The 24015-nt window shown below is 38.1% G+C and overlaps 1 protein-coding gene across 3 annotated transcripts in view; it reads right to left on the reverse strand.

Moving 5' to 3' along the window:
• Positions 1–8200: 8200 nt before the first annotated feature.
• TMEM117 (transmembrane protein 117) overlaps positions 8201–24015 on the reverse strand; it is a 172525-nt gene continuing 156710 nt past the window's right edge. For all 3 annotated transcript variants that reach the window (XM_056481878.1, XM_056481877.1, XM_056481875.1), the window contains 2 exons: positions 19983–20112; positions 8201–12336 (listed from right to left, as the gene is read on the reverse strand). In XM_056481878.1, coding sequence (XP_056337853.1) covers positions 11699–12336; positions 19983–20112 — 768 coding nt within the window. In that variant the 3' untranslated portion in view covers positions 8201–11698. The remainder of the gene's footprint in view (positions 12337–19982; positions 20113–24015) is intronic.

Genomic DNA, 24015 nt, shown 5'->3' on the forward strand with positions numbered 1-24015 from the left:
AGTGAAAAGAAACAACATTTGCACAATTCATTTTTAGCTGGTCTAACTTCAAGGTAGAAATCAGAGTTAAGAAAGGAAAATAAACCATGACATAAAAGCAATGCTTCCTCCTTTTCTGGATGATTGCATGCTCAGACTGCACTTCAGATTCTCAGGGGATGTACAGAATGAGATGAAATATTGGCTTGGTGTAATGGTAGCATGGAGATCATAGCTATAAGCTATTTTTGTAAATCATAAATCAGTGTCTGACCACCAAAACATGGTAGTCTAGCATTCAATTCATATATTATCACTAATTATAATTTTTTTACTTGGCAATGCATCATCACTCATGCAAGTAGATATAAGCTATTTTTTTTCACCCATAGCCACACAACTTGTGCATAAGACATTGACTCCTGAAAACTGTCAAGCATAAATAAGAAAAAGGATATTTTTGTTATTGGTAATTCTGTACGCAGTTGAGAAACTGTTTCTTCTCACTACAGCCCAGGGCATTGAACAGCTCTTTTGCCAAAGAGTTTATCTTTCAACAAGGCAAGGCAAGTCAAGCAGAGATTCTGAGAATGAGACACAACAGCCGAGAATTGAGACTGTGAGTGACAGGTTGCAGTCAGCATGTTAATTAGATTCTTTGTTTTCTTGAAAGAAGAAACACCTGAAAACACTGTAAGTGAGGATGGGGTACAGAGGCTGTGAAAGAGAATCTTGACAGCCTTTTAACAAGTGACTAATTAGCATGGAGGAGGAAACACTTAAACTTCACTGCACTGCTTTGACTTGTTTCCTAAACTGTTGGCCATCTTGATCAGTTAATTTTCAGCAACTCTTAGCATGTGCCCTCATCCTCAGCCTGCAGCTGAGAACATTGCCTCTGCAATTGGGTCCTGCAGTGCATGTGCCAGAGCTTTCTCTCTGAACTCACAACTCATCAGCTGCCCAGAGATGTCACCTGGCATCAGCCACAGACATGATCCTCACTGCAGCCCTCACTGCAGCTGTATTGTTTTACTTTCTTTCTCGTTCTGTCATTCTTTCACTAGTTCTTTCTCGTTCCTTCTTTCTTTCTTTTCTTTCTTTCTTTCTTTCTTTCTTTCTTTCTTTCTTTCTTTCTTTCTTTCTTTCTTTCTTTCTTTCTTTCTTTCTCGTTCTTTCGTTCTTTCTTTCATTTTCTGTCTTTCTTGTTCTTTTGTTCTTTTTTTCTTTGTTTCTCATTCTTTTGTTCTTTCTTTCTTCTTTCTCTTTCTTGCTCATTCTTTCATTCTCGTTCTTTCTTTCTCTATCTTTCTGTCTTTTTCTATTTTTCTCATTCTTTTGATCTTTCATTCTTTTTCTCATTCTTTCATTCTTTCGTTCTTTATTTTTCTTTCATCATTCTTTCATTCTTTCTTTCATTCTCTTTCTCTTCTTTTGTTCTCTGTTTTTCTTTGTTTCTCATTCTTTTGTTCTTTCTTTCTTTCTCTTTCACATTCTTAGGGTTAGGGTTAGGTTTAGGGTTAAGTTCTTGCATTCTTTCTTTTTTTTCTTTCTTGTTCTTTCATTCTTTCTTTCATTTTCTGTCTTTCTCTTCTTTTGTTCTTTCTTTGTTTTTCTTTGTTTCTCATTCTTTTGTTCTTTCTTTTTTCTCTCTCTTTCTTTCTCGTTCTTAGGGTTAGGGTAAGGCTTAAAGTTAGGGTTAGCATTAGGGTTAGGGAAAGGGTTAAGTTTAGGGTTAGGGTCATTGCAAAGGTCTTCACCCCTTACACATGCATTAGAGTCTTAGCCTGGATGTACTGCAGCATGCTGATGCTTCCTGTAGGCTACCAGATGCCACAGTTCTGACAGAAAAGAGGGTGAAAGGCTGAGAGTTGAAAAAAAAAAATTTCATTATAATAACAGGTACCTGCAAAACACCTCAGTTCTCAATCTTTTCAGCTAAAGTTCAAATCTGTATTTTGCCACCTACATATATATATATTCATGGTCTCAATAGGGTTGAGCACCCACATCTATCAAGTTTTGCCAATGCAGTACACTTTTATAACAGATTTTTACTACTGTAACTCAGTCCTTTTCCTCCATTTCCAGTTGCCAGTAGAAGTGCTCTGAAAAGTCCCAGAAAGCCATTTTAAAACATTAAAGAAGTTGTGGATCTGACCCTTCTTACCCTGAGTACTCTGAGCACTTCACTGCTGTTAGAACAGATTGCTGCTTTAGACACTCAGCTGCTGATATGCTCTTGGTAGCCTGTTACTGTCTGGTGTTTGATCCTCCTACACGCCCTACTTGTGTCACATCTGATGTCTCTCTAAGAAGGGTATGTGCTTGGATCCAGGTGCCTGCTGACACATTACTTTTTAATCCTGGTAAGGATCTTGTGACACTGCACAAGAAATTCAGTTTGGTCTGTCTGTGAGATAAAGACTGCTCAAGCAACTGACTCCTGCAAGTCATGGAATATGACTGGTAACATCTCTAGGCTAATTGGATCCAGAACAGGAAAAAAGGAGTTTCAGTACTACCAGGGATAACCATCCTCATTGCAGAAGAAATCTCCCAGAAGTGGGAGCTCACAACACTATGGGCAGTTTGAAACTCTTCAAGTACTGCTGTGCAACATGAGTGACACCCCAGGAAATCCCTCATGCCCTTCATAGAAAGGTTGCCCCTCAAGTCACTCCTACCAACATCCTCTTTGCTCTTTCCCCAAGGCTGCAGCCATCATTTCCCCTGCTGGGATATGTAAGGTGCAATACTTTTTGAATTAGGAAATGCACTCAATTATCTGGAATTTACTTACTTTTTCCAGAGTGTCTGAAGTTCCCAGTGCTGCTGAAAATCAAGTGTGTGGTATCCCTGGGTTCTCTCAGGAGCTGACTCCTGGGAGACCCCTCCAACCCACACAGCTGCTCAGAAACTTTCTATGATGCAATCAGTTCTCTTGAATGGTTTCAGGGGGTTTGTGAGGAAATGCTTCTCTGTAATGGGGCTCACATCCCTCAGCCAAAGGGAATCAGGGAACACAAGTGCACCCTTGTATCTAGGGTGAATTCACGGACGTTGCTTAAGGCCTCTTGAGCTCAATGACTCTGTAGGAAGCTCATCATTGATTAGACACCAGGGACAATTCAAAGAAATGATGCAAAACAAGTCAGAGAAAGTGTGATCAAAGCTGGACATAAAATGCAATGAGTATCTGCAAATCCTTTTGCACCACAGGACCTACAGCACACAAAGCTAACTTCTCAGGCCACACCTGCAGCAAGGACTGAGAAATCTGTTCTTTTTCTGTAAATCCCTAGACTGTGCAAGGGGTGAAACCAGACCACTTACACCAGTTCCAACTGTGGATCATTCTGGGAGGGGAATATTGATTTCTTTCAAAATTGAATTGAGAATCTGCTCATAGTTCAAAGTCATTCCTTCTACAAAAACAAGAATATTGCTGAAATAACTTTGTGCTGTATGATGCAAGCTCTTCAGGTTTCTACAAACTGTCAGGATAGATAACATGACTTTTACATATTATAATTATCTAAGAGGCTGAGGCATTTTAGTTTCCTCCTTTTTAGGTTGTTTTAGAAATTTTTTTTTTTCAGAGTTAGAACTCTGAAAATGTTGCTGTGCTATCTGGTAGACCTCCCAAGCTGTGAGGAAAAGTTATCCAGGCTTTTCTCTCAACAAGAATATCCAATTTATATTATTAAAACTCAAGGTTTCTTTGAAATAATCTCCAAAAAGATTCAGTCAGCAGGACAGAATTCTAGCAATCTCACATCCCCCAATACTATTCAAAGTAAAGTTTTGGCTCAAGCAACTAGGAGGAAGAAAATCTTAAGGCTGGATGATAAAGCTGCCAGCAGATATATGTGTTTAAAAGTGCTTGTCCCACCACCTGCCTTTCACCATTCCCTCCATCTGCCCAGATTGACCTTGATTGGCAGAACACTCCAGCCTTGCTGTGCAGGCAGAGATGCAGCACAGTATTTGTCACTTTCTGCTGCTCACGTGTGCTTTCACTGGGTCAGTGGTTTTCCTCATCTTGTCCCTAATCTGATGCTGGCAGACTTTTTAATCTGATACTGGCAGACTTCCACATCTCAGATGAGACTGTGTATCTGGACTCTAGGTGCAGAATCCCATTGCAAATAGATTTTTGTTTTACAGGTCTCTCTGTTTCATTATTCAAGAAAAAATTAATGCATTCGCAGTGTACATGACAGGAACACAATAGCAGAATACTTTTTGTTGTTTGTCTTTTGAACCCCCAGCATTGCTCCTCAGTGACACTTGATAGAGTTGAAGGAAAACACAATCCAGTATAAATTTTGAAGTTTTCATCACAAAAACACTGTCAGTCTTTGCTATTACTATGAAAAGGAATTTAGCTACTTCGTTTTTGCAAAATATCATTTGCAAAGGAACAATAGGTTGTCACCATTCAAGGGGATAAAAGAGATGCTTTGTAACTCCTTTGCATGTTACTGGCTTTTACTTGAAGCACTGTTGAAGTCTGTTTTCCAGATCACAGTATCTGAAACCAGACTGGTTTCTTCTGAAGGAAACTCCAAAAAGGCAGTTGAGGAAGGAGTGAGGTATTTCCACTTCCAGTGTGGTTACCCTGAGGCAATTTCATGGCATGAGACAATGGGGATCTGATGCTAACAAAACTGCCTTCTGATTTCAAAAACCTAATTTCTCCAGCTGAAATATATGCAAGGGTGAAATATGCCTAATCCTGTTCCTGGGATATTTCATGCCATGTCCATGTATATGTGAATCTCATACAGCAAAGAAAACATTGGACAGCAACAAACTAGAAAGACTGGAGTCCTAATAAAATAGGCAAGCAGGCATACCTGACACATATGAAATTGAGCAAATTATTTCATGTCTTAGCCTTTTAATTTTCCTGTCTACTTTTGCATTTTTTTTGCATTGCAAAGTTTTCAAGCAGCTCCTTTCCCATCTCTGTAGTTGTCTGAGAGGCTTCTATGTGAAAATGGTGTCATTACAAGTGCAATACAATGAGTGGGTAGTTTTTGTAAAATACAGTGACCACAGAAGATGGAGCAGAGTTCTCTAGGAAAGGTCTTGTAAACTTCCTGGTTAACTTCTCTAAAAATTTGGTGGATATTTCTGTGATGTAAAGCTGGAGCCTTTAAAACCCCAGGAGGGACATGTGGGCTATCTGCATTTATTCCTCCATGTGCACTTTGAAAGGCACTGAAGTACTTCCAAATGGAGCAGACACCTTTGAAGTCTAGCTAGAGCAGTATTACACTGTGTGTTTGTGACACTCCTCAGAGCACCAGGACTACACTGCTCAGGAGCAGTGACCTCAAACAGCCATACAGCTCACCTAGATCTGAGCTTCTATCTGTGAAGGGTCCTACACAACTTTTGCTACAGACTGGTGGTTAACTGAGGAGCTGTCACTGTGCTCTCTTAGGTGGAAGAGGTATGGCCTGGGCTTGAAAACTGAAAAAAGCCCACTCACTTTTTTAAGTGAAACAATGCACATTTCCATGGAGGTTTCATCCTAAACCCATCTGTAACTGCCAGGTTCAACAAATAATTATATTGGCCCTTGTAGGCAAACTTGCTGTTAAAATGGAGCAGAAGGTTACTGCCAACTTCTATTGCATCTGCTTTAACTGTTTTTATATAAATAAAAAACTCTTTAGACCTTAGAATCAATTTTTTTTTTTTTTGAATGAATGAATGAATGATGTCTGAAATGTCTCCAGGACCTCATAGGAAAGAATTTGATTGCTGTCCCCTTTGGGATTATTTTTGAGGAGTAGCTTTGCTGTGGATCAGCAGGTCAAAATTGATGGAAAGGGTGAAAAGGCAGTAAGAAGGTTGCACAGATGAAGCAAAAATGGCTAGATTGTCTATTCATAATTTAACTTTAACCTTGCAAAGATTTTGGAAGACATTCTGGTTTTTTATAGCTGAAGCAAAAATAGAAATTTCTCCAGTAACCATGGAAACATGGAAACAATGATTACTGGAAATTATCTGTACTTGTGCTATCATTGGATGACACTGAAGTTAAACCACAAATGCATCCTCAGCAATACTTCCCAGCTGACAGAGAATGAACCTCAGAAAGTCCTCAAATGTCTAGAGCAGCTGGAACCACTGCAGTTTTGGATTGTTCTAATTCTAGCTGTTGTAGGTTCAAGCTATATCTGCCTTCAGCAAGTGATTCTGTGAACAATTAAATACTGAAACTCTAACCCTGAGTATGTGTTTGTTGACCAAAAGACCTAGTAGCCACCAGCACATCAACTGCCTTTATGTGCCCTCAAAGGAAAGGTCAGCAGGGCATGCAGTGTCTCAGAACAGTCACCATTGATGTTTATCCCTATTGAAAGGGAGGGAGAGAGGTACAGATGGTACCAAATCAATGACAGTAGTTATGGGCCTTTGGAGGGTAACTTGCTGTTTAGGTCACTAACAATAAAAGTTTATTGAAAATAAAAACAGAAGAATGAATGAAAATTGGAATTTTTGTGGAAAAACAAGTGAAAAATGAACAGAAGAAGGAATTGGATACGAAGAGAAGTGTTCCAGATGCCACAAACACATGAGAGATGGGTCTATAACCTGCCTGCAGGAATCAGGTAAGCTTCTCTTCTGCACACCCCAATTGCTATACATTAAAGGAAAAGCATGAGATTAGAAGTATCTCTGTGACTGTCATGCTGATGTAAGATATATTTCTGAAAGGATTTGATTTTGCTTCTTCACTCCTCTTTGCAAAGCAGCTGGATTCATGCTTTTCCTTTCTCCAAGAAGTTTGCTGTGGAGAGTACCAGTCTCATGGAGCATCTCCCTTACAATTTCTTTCCCACTTCCTTTCCAGAAAACTACTCCATTCCCCCAAACAGTGAAAAGCTGCTGACATCCCTTATGCAGAGGAAGTGTTAGGAGGGAATTACAATGGTGTTAAAATCTAGTTACCCAGAAGAGCCACTCACCCAGAAGTCATCTGGAAGCTGAGAACCGTTTGTGAACATTTGGAAACAGGGACTTGCTGCTTCTGTTTGAATATCTGAAGGGAATAGAAAAGTTTTCTAGTGATTTCCTGTCTGTCCATTTCTCCCTCTGTGTTTCTATAAACAGGACTTCTATTTATATTGATTTGCTTCTGAAATGGTCACATAAATGACATTCTTTACCTTGAGGCCATAAAACTGACAGACCAGACTCCCCCCCCCCCCACCCCCACCCCTTTTGCCTGCCCTTGGTTGTCCTTCTTGGTTGTCCTAATATGCAGCTCCAAGCCCTTCTTGCCCTTGGAGTTGTACATTAGACATTGCAGTAACATGTCACAGCACACTCAGGTGACCCAGACTCCCCATAGGGCAGTTTTGAGTGCACAGGGAAAGGAACAGCTCCTGTGTCATTTGCCAGTTAGAATGGATGGACAGCACATAGTGTATGGCAGAAGAGCTGGTCTGTCTCATGCTGGCAGCAGCACCTCTGCTGCTAAAGGTACTGCAACTGTTTTTTTTGTTAATAAATGCAGTTTGAATCTTGGCATGCCACTATCCATAATCCCAAGCACAGGGCCACTCAAACATCTGATAAAAGTGTTTTCTCTCCTTCCTGTGCCTGGAAGCATGAAGTGAATCACCTTCATATTTGTACACATAGTGTGATCTAATTTTTATGGTTCTTGCAATCTGCACAAAGTTTAAGTTGGTTACTCTTAAATGCACCTTAAAAAGTTGAAACACTCTGCTTGCAGGATGTAACTACTTCAAATTTAGAGTCTAAGATAAAAAGTCCTCTCCCACTGAGTTCCTTCTAGAAGGTTTCAAAAATTAGGGCCAGTGTCTAAAAATTTGTTACGTCTTTTACTAGTGAGTCATAACCTGCTCACTTGTGGGAAAATGAGCTTGCCAGTCTAATAAGGAACTGAGTTGCTGCCTTCCCAGTCTTTGTGAGGTATCTGCTCTTTGTTTACAGGTGGTTGTCATGATGGATGCTGTTCAATGCAGGAAAAGTAATAATTTAACACATACTGTAATACAGTGCAGCAGCCCAAAGTATGATACTAGCTAGAAAGGAAAGAAATATTTTAAAACAGAAAAAAAAAAAATAGTTTCTGCATAAATTAGACAAAGAAATAACTTGGGGACACAGACAGTGCAATTAAATGTTCTTTCTTTGGTCTTATATTTTCTCTGCAAAATAAGTAGAGGCAGAGGAGATGAAACAACCTGAAATAAGTAACTGATGGAGCAATGTAGCATGAAAAGGGCAGTAGTAAATTGCCTTAATAAACTCAGCAGTTTTCCCAACAAAATCAACTAATCCCTGGACTCCTAACGTAAAACATATCTACATTTTATATATGTGGTTTTGGAAGATATCTATACACTTCCATAAGCATGACTATTATATTTAAGGTACTTTCTACAAAAATTCTTGCCTTCTATTTGCTTCATGTCATTTCCATCTCAATAAAGGTAATTGTTGAGAATACTAAGGCAATTTATGGGCACCTGAGGGCTCATAAACCTTATGTGCTTATCCTAGAGATGTATATTCTATATATATACTATATTAGGGGGTTTCTGTCATCCACCGCTGTACAATGTATCTATGGTAAAAAAAAGAGGTATTGTAGCAAATCTGATCTTTGACAAGGCAGACACCAGCCATCCCCATAGTGATGGCAGCTAGTAGATGGCTCTTTATAGAGGGAAGAATGGAGACATGTAGTTTGGGAAAAAACTGACACTTCCTCAAGTTTCTCCCCCCCTATGGATTTTTCAACATCCTCAGAAAAAGAAATAGAAGCCTAAAAAATTTGTCCAATAGTTAGGCTTTCAGGAGAAGGTCAGATTTTCATATTAAGGTCCCAGTTATGGGTACTAGGTTAGAAAGCAGTTCAGACTGTTTTGAGCTAGTGAAGTGTTCAGAATGTTAAAAGCGAACAACAGTTAACAATAATGAATGTGCTTGGAGGAGGAGTATTTCCATTCTGGGAAGAAGACTGAGAATGAGCTCAGCTCAGGAGTGAAGTTGTGATTGTGCTTGCTTATACTCCTCTAACTTTGATTATGTGGTTTCTGCATGTACCCCAGCCACTGTCATTCATTCATTCTATTAGAACCAAACAAGAGCTAAACTGATGCAAACCCCTGCAATACATGAACTGTGGGCACTGGGTCCTCAGCACCAACCCCACAAACCTGTTCCAGAAGGGCTGCACTGCTCAGTAATGCAGAGTTAAATGACTGAGTTAGGTACTGAATCATCTTTAGGGTGTTCAGCTCCCAGTTCTCTGCCTGTTTCAGAAGGTGCTTGGGGAAAGCCACCTAACTCAGGCTTAACACTGGAAGTGGAGAATGAAAATACACATCTCTTCTCCCATCCATGTCTGTGATTACAAATGAGATTCCAACATGACTGAGAAGTCCTTTCTCTGTTAATTAACTAGATGAGTTGACCATGGTGAGTGGTTACACTGAATCTTTAAACTTCTTATGAATTCATGACATAAGCATTATCTATGCTCGACCATTAATTTAGATACTCATGCAAAATCTAGGATTACTTGATGCTTTTCTCTCTTTCATGAAAGCTTATAATGACCTTAAAAGCATTAACTCAATATGAGGTCAAGGAATTATTTTAGCTGTGAAATCAGTTGCTTAATAACAGTTTCCTCAGAGTCAAGTAATCATGCAGGCTGTAAGGCTCAAGTAATTATTTCATTTTCTGCATACATATAAATATATTTAACTACGACTCTGCACAAATAGAGAAATGAGTTAACAAGAGATTTCCAGTACTTGGGTTTACAGTGTTCAAAACATACAGAGAAGCATGTATCTGCAAAATTAAACAGCTATTTCTGTAACTACTTAAGAAATCAAATGCTGTTTGAATGTCAAACATCAGTATATCACCTCTTATATAGTACAAGCAGGATCTCACGCTGTTTTATCATTACTTATTAATGGCCTGTCTTTGATTATATCATAAGTCAATTAAATAAGTTTATAGGTTGCAGTAGGCAAAAGCAAATAGATTTGGGTTTAGCCATAATTTTTAATGGAAAAAAATTAGTATGATTTTAAAATTAATTTTTCCTGCTAAAATATTAAATATTTAATAAAGAAAATATTAGATTTTTATATCTCTGTGATGCTGTCTATCTTTTTTTAATGTCAGAAATATTTATCAATTGAAATAGGGCAATGCATGGGTAAAATGTTTTGAAAAATTTCAAAACTGTGTTCCTGCCTCATAATAAACAATTGTTGAATGATGTTTATTAAAATTGGCTCTCAAGTGACAGTTCTAAATGCATAGTTATATTATGCATGCTAAATTCAGCATTCTGAAAACTTAAAAGCAAATAGATCAAAACCAACATAGATAAAAAAGTCGCAAAGACAAAATATAGCAACACCAGAAAGTGACAGGGAAATAATTCAGTCTTAAAAATTACTTATTATTTGGTAACTTGTAACAACAATTTTATAGAACTAAATTAGAGGCAAATCAGAGTCACTCTGATGTTTTAGATGTGCAATTTCTACAGTGCATATAGTTTGCTCATACAGCAGAGAAATTCACATTACAAAGTCCCCTTCACAAAAGCAAACACCCCAGTTTCCTTCTATTTCTGATTCCAAGCTATGAATACTCATGGATAACAAATGAAGGAAAGAAAAAGGTGCAATAAAATTCAACTCTAAATTATTTTAATTAAAACCTTAAACATTTCTTCAGTATTTGAAGAATTTAGACTATGAGCAGTATGGTCCTATGCATGCTTCACATGTACCCAGACCATATCTGCACTGAATTGCAAAAATACTGGACTTAATGGGCTTTATGTCCTTTAATTACTCCATTGGCTCTTTGATGTTGCACGGGATTGGTGTGATGATGGAAAGAGTTGCTTCAACCATGTATTTTCACCTCTGTTTCTACAAGGTGAAGGGCAAAATTTTAAATCAAGGAGCAGTTTATCTTTAATTAAGAAAAACATAATTAGGCATTATCACATAATTGCTATTACTGATGGAGAAACTCATATTTTCACAACTAGTGACCCATGCTGTATTATGTCTCTGCTGTTTACTGTATAATAAATCTGTATTTGTGTTTGGCAGCTAGCCAGGAAAATTAAAAGGTAATCAACATGCTTCTCTGCAGTCTGGTCATCAAAATATCTGACTACACAGATGAATAAATAACAAAGTCAAGTTGTGATGTCCTAACAGAAAACCTTCTTTAGGAATAACTATATTTATCTCCTCTGACATCAAATGATACTTGAAACAACCATATACAAAAAAGCTTTGCAAAACAGATCAGAAGAACTGTGCTATACACCTGGCATTGAGTTAAAAAACAGTTTAATGTCTCAAGGCACCACCACGGTAGAATTTTTTACCTGCAAGTAATCATCTAATACACTATTATACAGTTAAGGTAATGTATTAATAAATAGCTTGTGCAATTTTGGGAAGCAATCTATAAAGGAATGTTAGATATACAATAGGCACGTACTATAATACAAATAAAAAACAAAATTCCTAGAAAAAGCATGCTGAGCACCTCTTGGTATAGGTTAAATTTCTTATTCTAAACACTATGTAAATGTTAACTTACAAAAGGTAAAACTGAAATCTTAAAGCAACTGCTTATTTAAACTGATTTTCCTGGGTATTTTCCTCTATGTCACAGGATTATTCTTAGGGACAGAGGACTCTGGTACTGGCTGTAAAGGGCTGTCTTGTTCGTTCAGTTGTGCGTTCAAGTTTTCAGAAGTTAGGAGGGAAGAATTAAAAACTATTTCACTTAAGTCTGATTTTATGGATACCAGATGTGGCTCTTGAAAATTCAATGGTTCTTCTAACACCTGTGTATTTTCTCGTGTCATTCCCATATCTGACGGTGACTTTCGTTTCATCCTTGTGTACGATTTGTCTAAATTCTCCATGCCTTGGTCAGTTTTCTGGAATCGCCCAAAGAACCAGATGAAGAAACCAAACAAAGCAAAAGCCAGCAAACTTGGAATAAAAGCCAGGCATTTGACATCCAGGCTAGAGCCTGTGAACCTGCTGTGCAAGAACATGTCCCCCTCGGCATAGGTCCGGTTCGTCAGTGGGTTGGTGTTATTGGATCTCCACTCCCAAGATAATTTAGTTCTGTTAAGGTCTTTCAAGCTCTCTGAGTCCTTCACTGTGTAGATCTTCTGTCCAGGACCGATATATTGACCATATTCATGAGGTTTGTAAAATATTTGGTTCTTCCACATATTCAGATCCAAGATTAAAACAAGGAAGATAATTCCATAGTTAAACCATTTGCCTGTTTGGAAAAAGAAAGTTCTGTCATCTGACATATCCATTTTAGAAGCAGTATAAATGCCATTATATAGAAAAAATACTCAGAGAAAAAGAGTGCTTTTTATTGATCTGTAGAGCAAAGTTGCAAATAATTTTTCACCACAGTCAGATTTATGCTGAATATCCCTTAGTATTTCACAATTAGATCTGGACACAAAACAATTTTGTAACAAAAGCACAGCAGAATATCTATTCAATTGACATTACAGTTTGTAAGTGACCAGCTGATTAGATCACCAGGTGATGTGTTATAGATCAATAAACCTAAAAAAGCTTTAATTCCAGGGCTTTAAAAATATTAATATGGACATTTTCCATGAAAAGGCCATATTTGACAGAATCATTTATATTCCAGAAATTGCTGAAGTGACTGAGGATTTTGAGGTCTGTAATTATGTGAATTTTAAGATTATATACTTATGTTGTTTGATATACCAATAATGGAATGCAGATATATTCAGGTATGGGCAATCAGATAAACTGTGATTTATAGCATCACAGTGAGATTCCTGAGAAATAGCAAGGGCTGATTGTAGACTTCAGAGTCTAGCCAGCTTAGCTTTTTTTATAATCTGTGTCTATGAATGTACATAACAAATTATACTATTTCCATAGTCAAAGCATATCTTACATTCTAGTTGGACATATGTTAAGATATCACCTGTGCAGTGATGAATGCCACCACCCAAGAACCTGGCAAATCTACATGCCAGGATTAAGTGAAAATACATCCATGTATGAAGAATGCTCCAGCTGGTGATGAATGATCATGGTCTTTGCTGGAATCATATTCAAGTATGCTTCAAGTGAAAAAGAAAACGTACCATAGGATCTATCAAATTACTTAGGCTAGTGTGACTCACACAGAATTAATGGATTCCAGTTCCTGAAAGTATGTGTGCTCAACCTGTATAATCAGAATTCTTCAGGAGGGTAAGGAGACTAACTTCTTGTATTCAGGAGTTATGTTTAAATAGTTCTCTTTGGCTTAGATTAAATAGATTGAAAATAAACAAGAATATTTATTCTCTTGTGTTACTGTTACCGTCCAGAAACAAAACTGAACTGAAAACGCCTTGCAGACAATCCTATAATTCCTGAATAACTCTTCCATCAAAGACAAGTTGGATGCTGCTTTGGGCAAACTATTGTAGATGAAGGTATCCCTGCTCACATCAGAAGGACTGAAACAAAATGATCCTTAAGGTCCTTTCCAACTGAAACCATCCTGTGATTTCTAAATTTTATAATTGACATGCTAAAGAAAACTATTTTTTCAGACTATTATGACCACATTCAATAATATTTCTTACTTAAATCAACATCAAGAGACTGAAAGTGATGCTAAAGTATGAAATAATATAACAAACAATACAATGTAACTTGATATTTCCTGTGGATGTTTGCCATGTATTTAATGTTTCTATTTATCCCATCACACTGTCTTTCAACAGAAAGACACAGGATTCACTGATCAATAGCTGCTGTCAAGCAGAATATAATAGCTAACTTCTTGTTCTTTTCCTCAGCTGGGCACTCAGATGACTCTACCTTACCACCATTTCTTAGGACACAATGGTAATATCACTGTTTTTCACATTCTCACTTTGCCTTTTTTTTCCAGCAAACTAGTATTATCCTATTGACCTATAAATCTGAGTTCAGTTTTAGATAAATTGATTGAATATATTATATGATTATATATTACATATCATTATGTATCAATAATGGAATTACAAGCAAAGCTTTAGATTAATTTCTGCTACAGGAAGCCAGGGAATTTTTGCTGAAAGAAAAGCTTCTCTGGTCCATTAGAACTCTTTTTTGAAATGATTGGCTATTGCAACTTAATTTTAGCATAATCATTTTTGTAGCAAACTGTAAGTCATATAGTAAGGTTATATATTAAAAAAGCGAGGTAAATTAAAAGTCAATCATAATCTTTGATCTTGCACACGAGCAAGTTCAAGTTTGTAAGTTTGCAAAAGATCATAATAAATATATTATGAAGGTATAGCTATTAATTTTATTTTAAAATGTTTCTAGTTTCATTTCTGATGAAAAGTGACAAGGGAAAATGGAGCCCCACAATATGAAGTCATTTAACTTGTCTCTTACCCAGTTTCTGTAGGATTAGTATCACTTTTGCTTTAGGGTTGCCTCTACTTCAATGAAATTTGTGTGGCCAAGAATACTGGCACGTATCTGACCCCACTTAGCCCTTTATGGATGGAAAGTGCTTTACTCAAAGACAAAATTTGAAATGGAAGGATGTAACAGGATCAACTCTCAAGACTGGAAGGCTAGTCAATCATTCCAGCATAATTGTATCCAGTCTTCAATTAAGTTAACAATGAAGAAAGTCATGAGGAAAAATAGTTTGTGTCATTCAGTCATGCACTATCTAAAAAGAGACCTGGTTAATAACTTTATAACTTAATACCTTCCACAACACTGACATTTCACATGCTACACCTAGTATTTGGAGAGTATGGAATCTGATCTGGTGTATTTGGAAATGTGGTACAAAACTGCAATTTGATGCAACAAAGATCTTCCAAAAGAAAATGTGGACCCAAGAGTGTTATTGTCCTTGTCAGGCTGTGAAATGTTTATACAGGCATTGTAGACTACAGTCAGTATTTGTGGATAAAAATTCATTCCTGTTTTCTGAGAAAGCATGTCTGTTGAAAAGGATTGTATCTTCCTGGCTAGAACACTGACCAGAAGGGAAACCTTGACTCTACAATTACCTCCACTTGTGGCAGCTTGGACCTGCATCATAGGACCAGCCTCTGGACACCAGCCTGTACAGAACTCCCCTCCCTGCTGAAGCTCAACAACTGGGCACTATGCATGAATGACAGGGGTCTTCTCACTTTGAGAGAAGCATGGATTTTCATTTTTCCCTTTTCCAGAAATTCACTTTTTCACTGTCAAACAAGATTTTTGGGCAATCCCACACACATCATTTGGAATATATCCCAATATTCCAAACCAGCTGCTGATTCTGAAGTAATTTTTTTTGTATGCGTGCTCTGGAAAAGACCATTCATTTCCCAGCAAAAGGATCTCATGTAGAAGCCAGTCCTCAGCAGCCTTAGTGAGGTCAAGAGGTAACATGAAAATTCCACTTAATAAGGCTAGACGCAAGCAGCCTCATGCTGTGCAACCACAGCCAGAGGCTAGTGCAGGAAATGTTGATCTAGACTTCTATCTCAACAGTAATTTGTGTCTAAAACTGCTCAGACACTGCTGTAAAACAGTTGAAATGTTCTTCCTATCTTCTGTCACGTTAGTGTTATTAGCTAGATACGTGCACACAGACAGACAGACCACTCACAGCTGATCTAAGATGTTAAACCTCTGAGGTTTTTTCACATCTGTGTGCACAGACAGCTTTGTTTTTACCTCTCACCTTTCTATTTTTGCCCACAGACTCCCTCAGGCTATTCTGTGTAAGCTTGGGCTGAGTCTAGACACAGTGCTGGTTTAACTCCACAAGCCAGCCATGCTGGGAACTCCCCAGCTATGAAGGTGATGATTTCTCCTTTGGGTGGAAAGGCACTTGGGGCAGATCAGCCCTCAGAAATATGTTATAAACAGCCAGAGAAAACTCCCATCTCTTTTGATACCATAACAATTATCAGTTTGAAAATCATCTGCACACTTGAGAGTAGATGCTCTTGGGTTTCCTGTGGTGCCATTAAAGGGTATGAGGTAGGTCCCCCCAGTGCCTTTTAACCACAAAAGAATCTGAAGTAACAGAATTTACTTTTAAGTTTTACAAATTTCTCTGGGTATTATAGAAACTAGGATAGACTATGGATTTTCATAAACATCAGCCTAAAAAGGAAAACACACACTTTGCAATGAACCATCTGTCAAGGGAAATCCAGATGAGCTAAGCAGATGCAAGAATTCAAGTTATTTTTTATGTTCATAAAAAAAAGTGGTTATCAAAACAGAATGAAAATATTTAATACTCAGTAGATGCTTGCAAGGAGTTTCTAGCTGCAAAGAAATGAGAGTAAAATGAGGTACTCAGTTACCAGTAAAAATAAGATAAGCTTTACATAGTAAATTTAAAATTTCACTGAAGCATATCAGCTAGAGTCAGGACATGTTAATTCAATATTACTGCCAACATTCAGAAATCACAAGTCAAGCCTAAGAAAGCATAAAGTTATTAGTTTAAAGTAGCATGGGTTAAATTAATATACCTAGTAGTGTTGTATTTATCTGCCTTTTAGACACTGAATTATGCAGAAGCAAACTTTAAATTTTTTTCTCGGCAATCATAATCTTTATTTTATGAAAGCTGAAATTCTCATTTAGTCACTCTATTCAGGAGATAAGTCTTTAAGAAAAAATAATAAAGAAAGGAAAAGAGAAAGAAAGGGAGAGAGAGAGAAAGAGAGAGAGAAAGAGAGAAAGAGAAAGAGAAAGAGAAAGAGAAAGAGAAAGAGAAAGAGAGAGAGAGAGAGAGAGAGAGAGAAAGAGAAAGAGAAAGAGAAAGAGAAAGAGAAAGAGATAAAGAGAAAGAGAAAGAGAGAGAGAGAAAGAGAAAGAGAAAGAGAAAGAGAAAGAGAAAGAGAAAGAGAAAGAGAAAGAGAAAGAGAAAGAGAAAGAGAAAGAGAAAGAGAAAGAGAAAGAGAAAGAGAAAGAGAAAGAGAAAGAGAAAGAGAAAGAGAAAGAGAAAGAGAGCAACTGTCTTAACTCTTGTGATGAAATCAGGAGAACTGGCAACACAGAGCATGTAACAGAAATTCTTCATCTGTACAGAACTTGCTCAAATCCATCAAGGACAAACCAACAGAATGGTGGCTTAAAATCCTTGAGTCCTTGGAATGTCACTTTCCTTAGAGCTGCTCCTTCCTGCGACCGTTGCTTATTTGAAAAAACAATACTGAATAGAGCTGCTTTTATTTATATCAATGAACAGTGACTAAAAAAAGACTGTGGAAGAAGTAACAAAGAACAAAATTTGCCAGGAAAAGGATGGCAAATGTTATTTCAGCCATGCTTTCTTTCCTCTTGCTACTATGGAGAAAATGGTTTCCAGTTTCTAAAAATTAGAGCACAGGTCATAGATTTACAGCCTGGATTTATCTATATAGCTAGTACTAAAAGAAATGTTTTTCAGGCCACAGTGTAAATTTCCTGCTTGTTACTTAAAAGAAGTTCTGTGGTTAAATTCAACATTCTGGATTCAGTGTATTAGACAGGGCTTAAATAGAGCTGCTTCCCTGTCATTATCACTGTCCTATCCCCATGTCACCTGCTGCAGTTGCATCCATGTGCATCATTTTTGCTTGGATTACATTAATCTTGATTTTATATATCATCTATATCTATATCTATCTATAGCTATCTAAATCCAGTTTTTTTTTCTTTTATTAGCACCTTAATTTGAGTAGAATATTGAAGTATCTACACATCCAGACAGTCACTAGAGCTTGAAAACAATCCAACATGATGCCCTAACCTAAGACAAGAACTGATGGCAAGAACAGATGGTTCAAGCACAACTTACCCAAAGGGAGGTTCTTGTGCCATGTGTTAGGGCTGTTTATTAGATCTCCTAAAGGGTGGTGCAGCACTGAGATAAAGCAGGCACTCAGTAGACTGGATACGTGATGTGCAGTCAAATGGATTGATTTGTCTAGTGAATCTAATAAATGGATCTTGTTAATGCTGAGCAGGGAAAAATTTTCCTCAGCCTTCATTCATTATCTCATCCTCATTAGAAGAATGCCTTCTCACTAGAAAATCAGAAAGGACTCCAGTCCTCTCTGCAGAAGACTATGATGCATAAATATTGGTTTTATTTTGTTGGCCTGTTTTCAAACAGCAGCACTGCTGGCAGTTGCATTTCTGATCACTAATTTATGTTTCTTGCTCTGGTTTATTCTTTGATTATCCCTGATTATCATCAATGTCCCTGTCTTTCTACAATGCAAAACTGTTCACTCTTCAATTCCTCTTCTATCACCCATTAATTATATGCCAAGTTTCTCTATCTGGTGACACAGCCCAACCTACCATGCCTCAGTCATTTTTCCCGTTCCTCTGTGCCTCCATCCTATTACTTTTCCTTACACAATGGAATAAGTATGACATCTGGGAGCCTTGTGGGACTGAGCCCCTCCAAATTCATTCCCTAGTCTTGAGAAAAAGGAAAAAAAAAAATCTTTTTTGCTATCCCTGCCTGAATTCCATTCCTGTAATTCACGTAAAATATTTGATGCTTAAACTGTTTTTTTTCCTCTGCTCCTTTCTTTTTGTTCACTTGGGAGAGAAAAATGTGTTCATCACGTACACATCATATCTGCTTTCACCCTACACCTTCTAGTCACTGACTGGGCCATCCTTTACTTTATCCTGTTCCACAAACCACTAATGTCTCAAATGGTCTCCCTCAGATATGTACCAGCTCTTCTTTCTCCTTGCTGGCTGGCTGTTCTCTGTCAGCATTCCAGCAGGGCACCTACCTTCAATTTTGAAAAACTTTCTATCCTTTCATCTTTAATACCTGCTGGCCCATTTGCCTTCCCTCATTCAATAGCCAACAGGTAACTTCTGCACTATTTTTATCTTCTTTTCTGTTTTTTAATCTCATTTCTGTGTTCTCTGCTGAAAACACTTTTTCTGAGGCCTCATTCAGTCTGCCTCAACTCAGTGCTGGTGTCATTCTTTCCTTGACACATCTTCTTCCCTAGGCTTCAGCTGTCTGCTGAGTTTGTGACTCACCTGCTAACTCCTGGCCTTATGTTTGTATCATCTCTGACTGCTCCTTTTGTCCCTGGTCTGCAGGAGTTTATTTTGCTTGTCCTTGGTTGCCCTCATCTATCTTATTTCTGTGTGACATCATGTGCTGTGACTTTTTATATTAGCAGTTAAAGACCCCTGCCAATTCCCACCTGCATTCTTCTGTTATCCATTATTATCCATCTCTTCTCAATGCAGAGAGAGGAGTTATACTCCTTTTGTATAGCTTGAAGGCAAAACGAAAATATTTATCCCTATTTAACCTTCTTCTCTTTTTCATTCCCTACTGTTATTAAAATACTGACTCACAGTAAGGATCAGGTACTTTCTATCTATATGTATCATCCATTTGAATCACTGCAATTCTATTTTATTTGAGGTTATTTAACTGTCTGCTTCTTGTTAGATGACTGATGGAAGTAGGGTTATGAGTGGCCTTTGCCAGATGAGAATGACCGAAGTTATGAAAAGATATTAGCATAAATCATAGCAAAGGCAGCTGAAAGTATAAGAGATTTGAAGATGAAATAAGCTGCTAATTTCCCTGAGAGAGTAATTTTAGATAAAAGATTTCTGAAGTTATATTATGTATTACTTATTGTCACAAGAAGTTGCTGAAACCTGTGAAAAACAGCGGGCCTCTCTGATTTGAGAGATATTTCATCTCATTTCCTTAAGGTGGTTTTATATGGGGAATATGGATATGAGCAGATAAAGAGATAGAAAAAAGTCTGGGACACACACACAAAAATACACATTTAAAATCATAGTAGCATACATTTATTACACAGAAACAGTTCACTGTGTGACTGTGTCACAATTTGTAAGATTACCTACCTGTGATATGTATGTGATATTCCTCTTTCAGTATCTTTTGGAAATAAGGTACTTTGAATTGCATGTGTGCTGAGGGCAAGCCTGGAAGATTCACTTCAACATCACCCATAAAATGTGGAAATTCCCAGTCCTGTTGAAAAAGAAAAATAAGAGCCTAAAAGTAAGCTTTCATGGTATATTTTTGCCTTTGAAATGGCTTAAATTAACAAAACAGAAATATTCTATATTTAAGCCTCCATTATTGCATGTTCTTACTTTAAATTTGAGTAACCCACTTGAAATAGAATACCTTATTACAATAGAATTTTTACCTCAGCTCCATATATATCTGTATAAAAGCTCACTTCAGAATGGCAGTACTGAACCCACCTTACCAGCTGATAGTACAAAACAGAATAAGGATAAGAATACTTATTTAATACCTGGCCATTCTAAGAATACCTATATAAAAATCTTTCTATGTTACTTACTCTTAATAACTTGGCAAATATTATACGGGTATGAAATTGGCAAAGAGGGCCTGAGCCTTTCAAACACCACATATATCTGTATTCTACATGTTCAGCTTACAGGGTGTTTTCTGTATTTTGCCTTCATACATTCAAATAAACAATCCCTGCAAGTGCAGGCCCTTCAGCATAGTCTGCCTGAATCAACCCAAGCACAGTTTTCTCCACTGCCATATTTCAGTAATGTTGGAAAAGTGGAAGCTCTTACCTAGCATTATGCATATTTGGGTAGTGTGTGGTTCCCCAGCAGAGGAAGAGCTGCATTTAAAGGGATGTTTCACTTGGTTATCTGTACCCACCATCAGTCACTTAAGTATGATTGCATGGCTCATTAGAGCCCAAACTGAAAGCAATAGTGCTAGAATCAGGATGATTACTGCCAGTGTCATTACTCTGTGCACTGCAGATTGTTGATGATCTCCTGTTACAAACACACTGCCCCTGTTCCCATGCACACTCCTGGATTTGTATCCAACAAGCAAGTGCAACAAGCGCCTGAATTACTAAAAATAAAATAAATGAACCCAAAATGTGACGAACTCTGTGAATGACTTGTGATTCCTTCACATTAAAACCATTCCAGCACAGCCATTTCCCCATGAGAACCAATTCCATTATTTTAATTTCAGTTTTGTGAGGACATAAAGTTTCCTTACAGAGTAATAAAAAAAATATATATATATATTCAAAACAATTATCTACTAAATTGGGAGGAGCTGTTGACTCCCTCAAAGGCAGAGAGGCCCTGTAGAGAGACTTTGGCAAATCAGAGAGCTGGGCAATCACCAATTGTATGAAGTTTAACAAAGATAAGTGCCAAATTCTGCACCTGGGACAGGACAACCCTGGATATACAGACTGGGGAGTGCAACACTGGAAAGCAGTGCTGGAGAAAGGGACCTGGGGATCCTGGTTGATAGGAAGTTGAATTTGAGTCAGCAGTGCCCTGGCAGCCAGAGCCAAAAGAGCCTCCTGTGTCCTGGGGGAATCAGGGACAGCATCACCAGCCAGGCAAAGGAGGGGATTGTCCTGCTCTGCTCTGCTCTGGGGCAGCCTCAGCTCCAGTGCTGGGGGCAGCTTTGGAGGCCACAGTATATAACAGATGTAAAGCTTTTAGGAAGGGTACAAAGGAGGGTAACAAAGATGGTGAAGGGCCTTGAGGGGAAACCATTTGAGGGGTGGCTGAGGTCACTTGGTCTGTGCAGCCTGGAGGAGACTGAGGGGAGACCTCACTGCAGTTACAACTTCCTTGAGAGAGGAAGAGGAGGGGCAGGCACTGATCTCTGCTCTCATGAACAGTGACAGGACCCGAGGGAATGGCTGAAGCTGAGTCAGGGTAGGTTTAGGTTGGATATCAGGAAAAGATTTCTCACCCAGAGAGTGTCTGGGCACTGGAAGAGGCTCACCAAGGAAGTGGTCAGCACCAGCCTGACAGAGCACAAGAAGTGTTTGGACAATGATGTCAGGCACACGGTGTGATTCTTGGGGCTGTCCAGAGCAGAGTCAGAAGTAGTCCTTCTGGAAGCTTTAAACTGAGGATATTCTATGATTATATGACCTCTGAAAGACTGATCACTATAACTTAACTTCCAAGACTTGCTAAGCTTTCCAACATTTTTTACAATAGAAGGGAAATGGAAGAGTTTTATGATTTGGGAATAGCACAGCCTGAACATCAACAGCTGATTTGTGCTATTTGTGATAACAGGAGTGCAAGTGAGGAGAAAACCTGACACCCTTTGCCTGGTTTTTACTGTTCACAGAAATGCAGAAAGTGCCAATTTATAGATGTAGAAGATAAGAGAAATAAGGATGCTCTCCTTTTGCCTTATCACTAATGCAGCACATGCTCTCCTGACATGCCCAACTGACAGTCCCTTACCCTGCATCTGTAGACATCCCCTTGAAAAGGGTAGGCATTCAAAAAATGCCCAGAGACAAAAATTTTATGCGTGCACACTTTCAGTTCACAGTTTCTAATATACATGTCTGGACTGGTGTCTCTTGTAAACCCATATATACTCTCACCCAGGAATAAATAGGAAGAAATACATTACATATTCCTGAAAATAAATGAATGGAGAACTGTGAACTCTGCATTAGTTATAAGTAAACATGGGTCTATAAATCTGGCCTCTTGTTCCTGCCTTGCCCCAAGGCTGCTACTGTGCCTTTTGCTGATTTACAGATAAAATTCCACCATGCAGAATTTTGTACTGGTCTGTGCCCCTGCATCCAAGTCTTTTATTAAAAAGAGTTTTTTCTGATCTGGATGAGTATTACCTGATAATAGCATTTTCTACAGATATGCCCCATACTGTATGAAGCACACCTGAATTGTATCATGACCCTTATTACACTGAGGCACTGCAATATGGTGTGGGCATAACTAGAGGGATGGGAACAGGCTGGTGCTGCAGATCTCACAGCTATAAAACCTCACTGGTGTTCAGCTGAAGAAATACTGATCTGGGCTGGGCAAAACTACTTTTAGGGGTAACAAGGAGAAAAAAGAACTGTCTTACATAAGACACTATCTGCAAACATGGAGCTTCAGATCAAGGAGGAAACAGCAAGGTCTAAATGTGTTACCAAATATAAAAACAGTGCCAAGCAGCTTCTAGCATAAGAATAAAGAAACCATTATGGTGAAGATCATATCCTTCCCAGCAAAGGACTCCAGATACCAATGACATGCAATAATGTTCCCACTGAACCCCATCAGACTGAAAGTGCAGGACAAGACCTGCAGGAACAGAGGGAGGGTGGACAAAACATCAGGAAAAGTAATAGAAACTAAGAAATTAGTGTATAGGAATTTAGACAACATTATTATTATTATTATTATTATTATTATTATTATTATTATTATTATTATTATTATTATTATTAATAATAATAATAATAATAATAATAATAATAATAATAATAATAATAATAATAATAATAATAATAATAATAATAATAATAATAATTTCTCATGTTCATTTACTCCAGTGGTTCCCAGCCTGGGGGTGATGGGACTGCAGCATACATCTGCTCATTGTGGGGAGATCCAGCCAACTCAGAGCCAGCAGCCTTAAATCAGCTGCAGAGGTCTCTAACCTCAGCAGAAAGTTTTGTGGCATGTGCAAATCAAATAAGGTTATTGCCTCATTTCACTCCAGTCATTGAGGAAAGGGCAGCCAGAGGATGAATTTAAGATTACTGAGGGCCTCATCCTGGTGTTGCAATGGGCAGAGAGCCCCTCTGATTTCTGTCAGCTTCCTCATTAAATGCAGAAGCACAGAACAAACCTGAGAAGATTTTGATTCTCTTCCCTTTGGTTCTAGCTACCCAGAGCAAACATATGCACATACTCTCTGCTGCAATGCCAGGTGTTAGTTTAAGACCCTACGGTGTGGCTGGCAGAACCAGTTTCGTACCTCTTTAAGTAAAGACATTTTTAGCAATGGTAACTGAGCATCAAACCCAGACTTCCCAACATGATCTGGCCATGTTCTGCCAGGAGCTGCCCAGGAGCA

The sequence above is a fragment of the Oenanthe melanoleuca genome, chromosome 1A (assembly GCF_029582105.1).
Source record: "Oenanthe melanoleuca isolate GR-GAL-2019-014 chromosome 1A, OMel1.0, whole genome shotgun sequence".
Classification (NCBI taxonomy): domain Eukaryota; kingdom Metazoa; phylum Chordata; class Aves; order Passeriformes; family Muscicapidae; genus Oenanthe; species Oenanthe melanoleuca.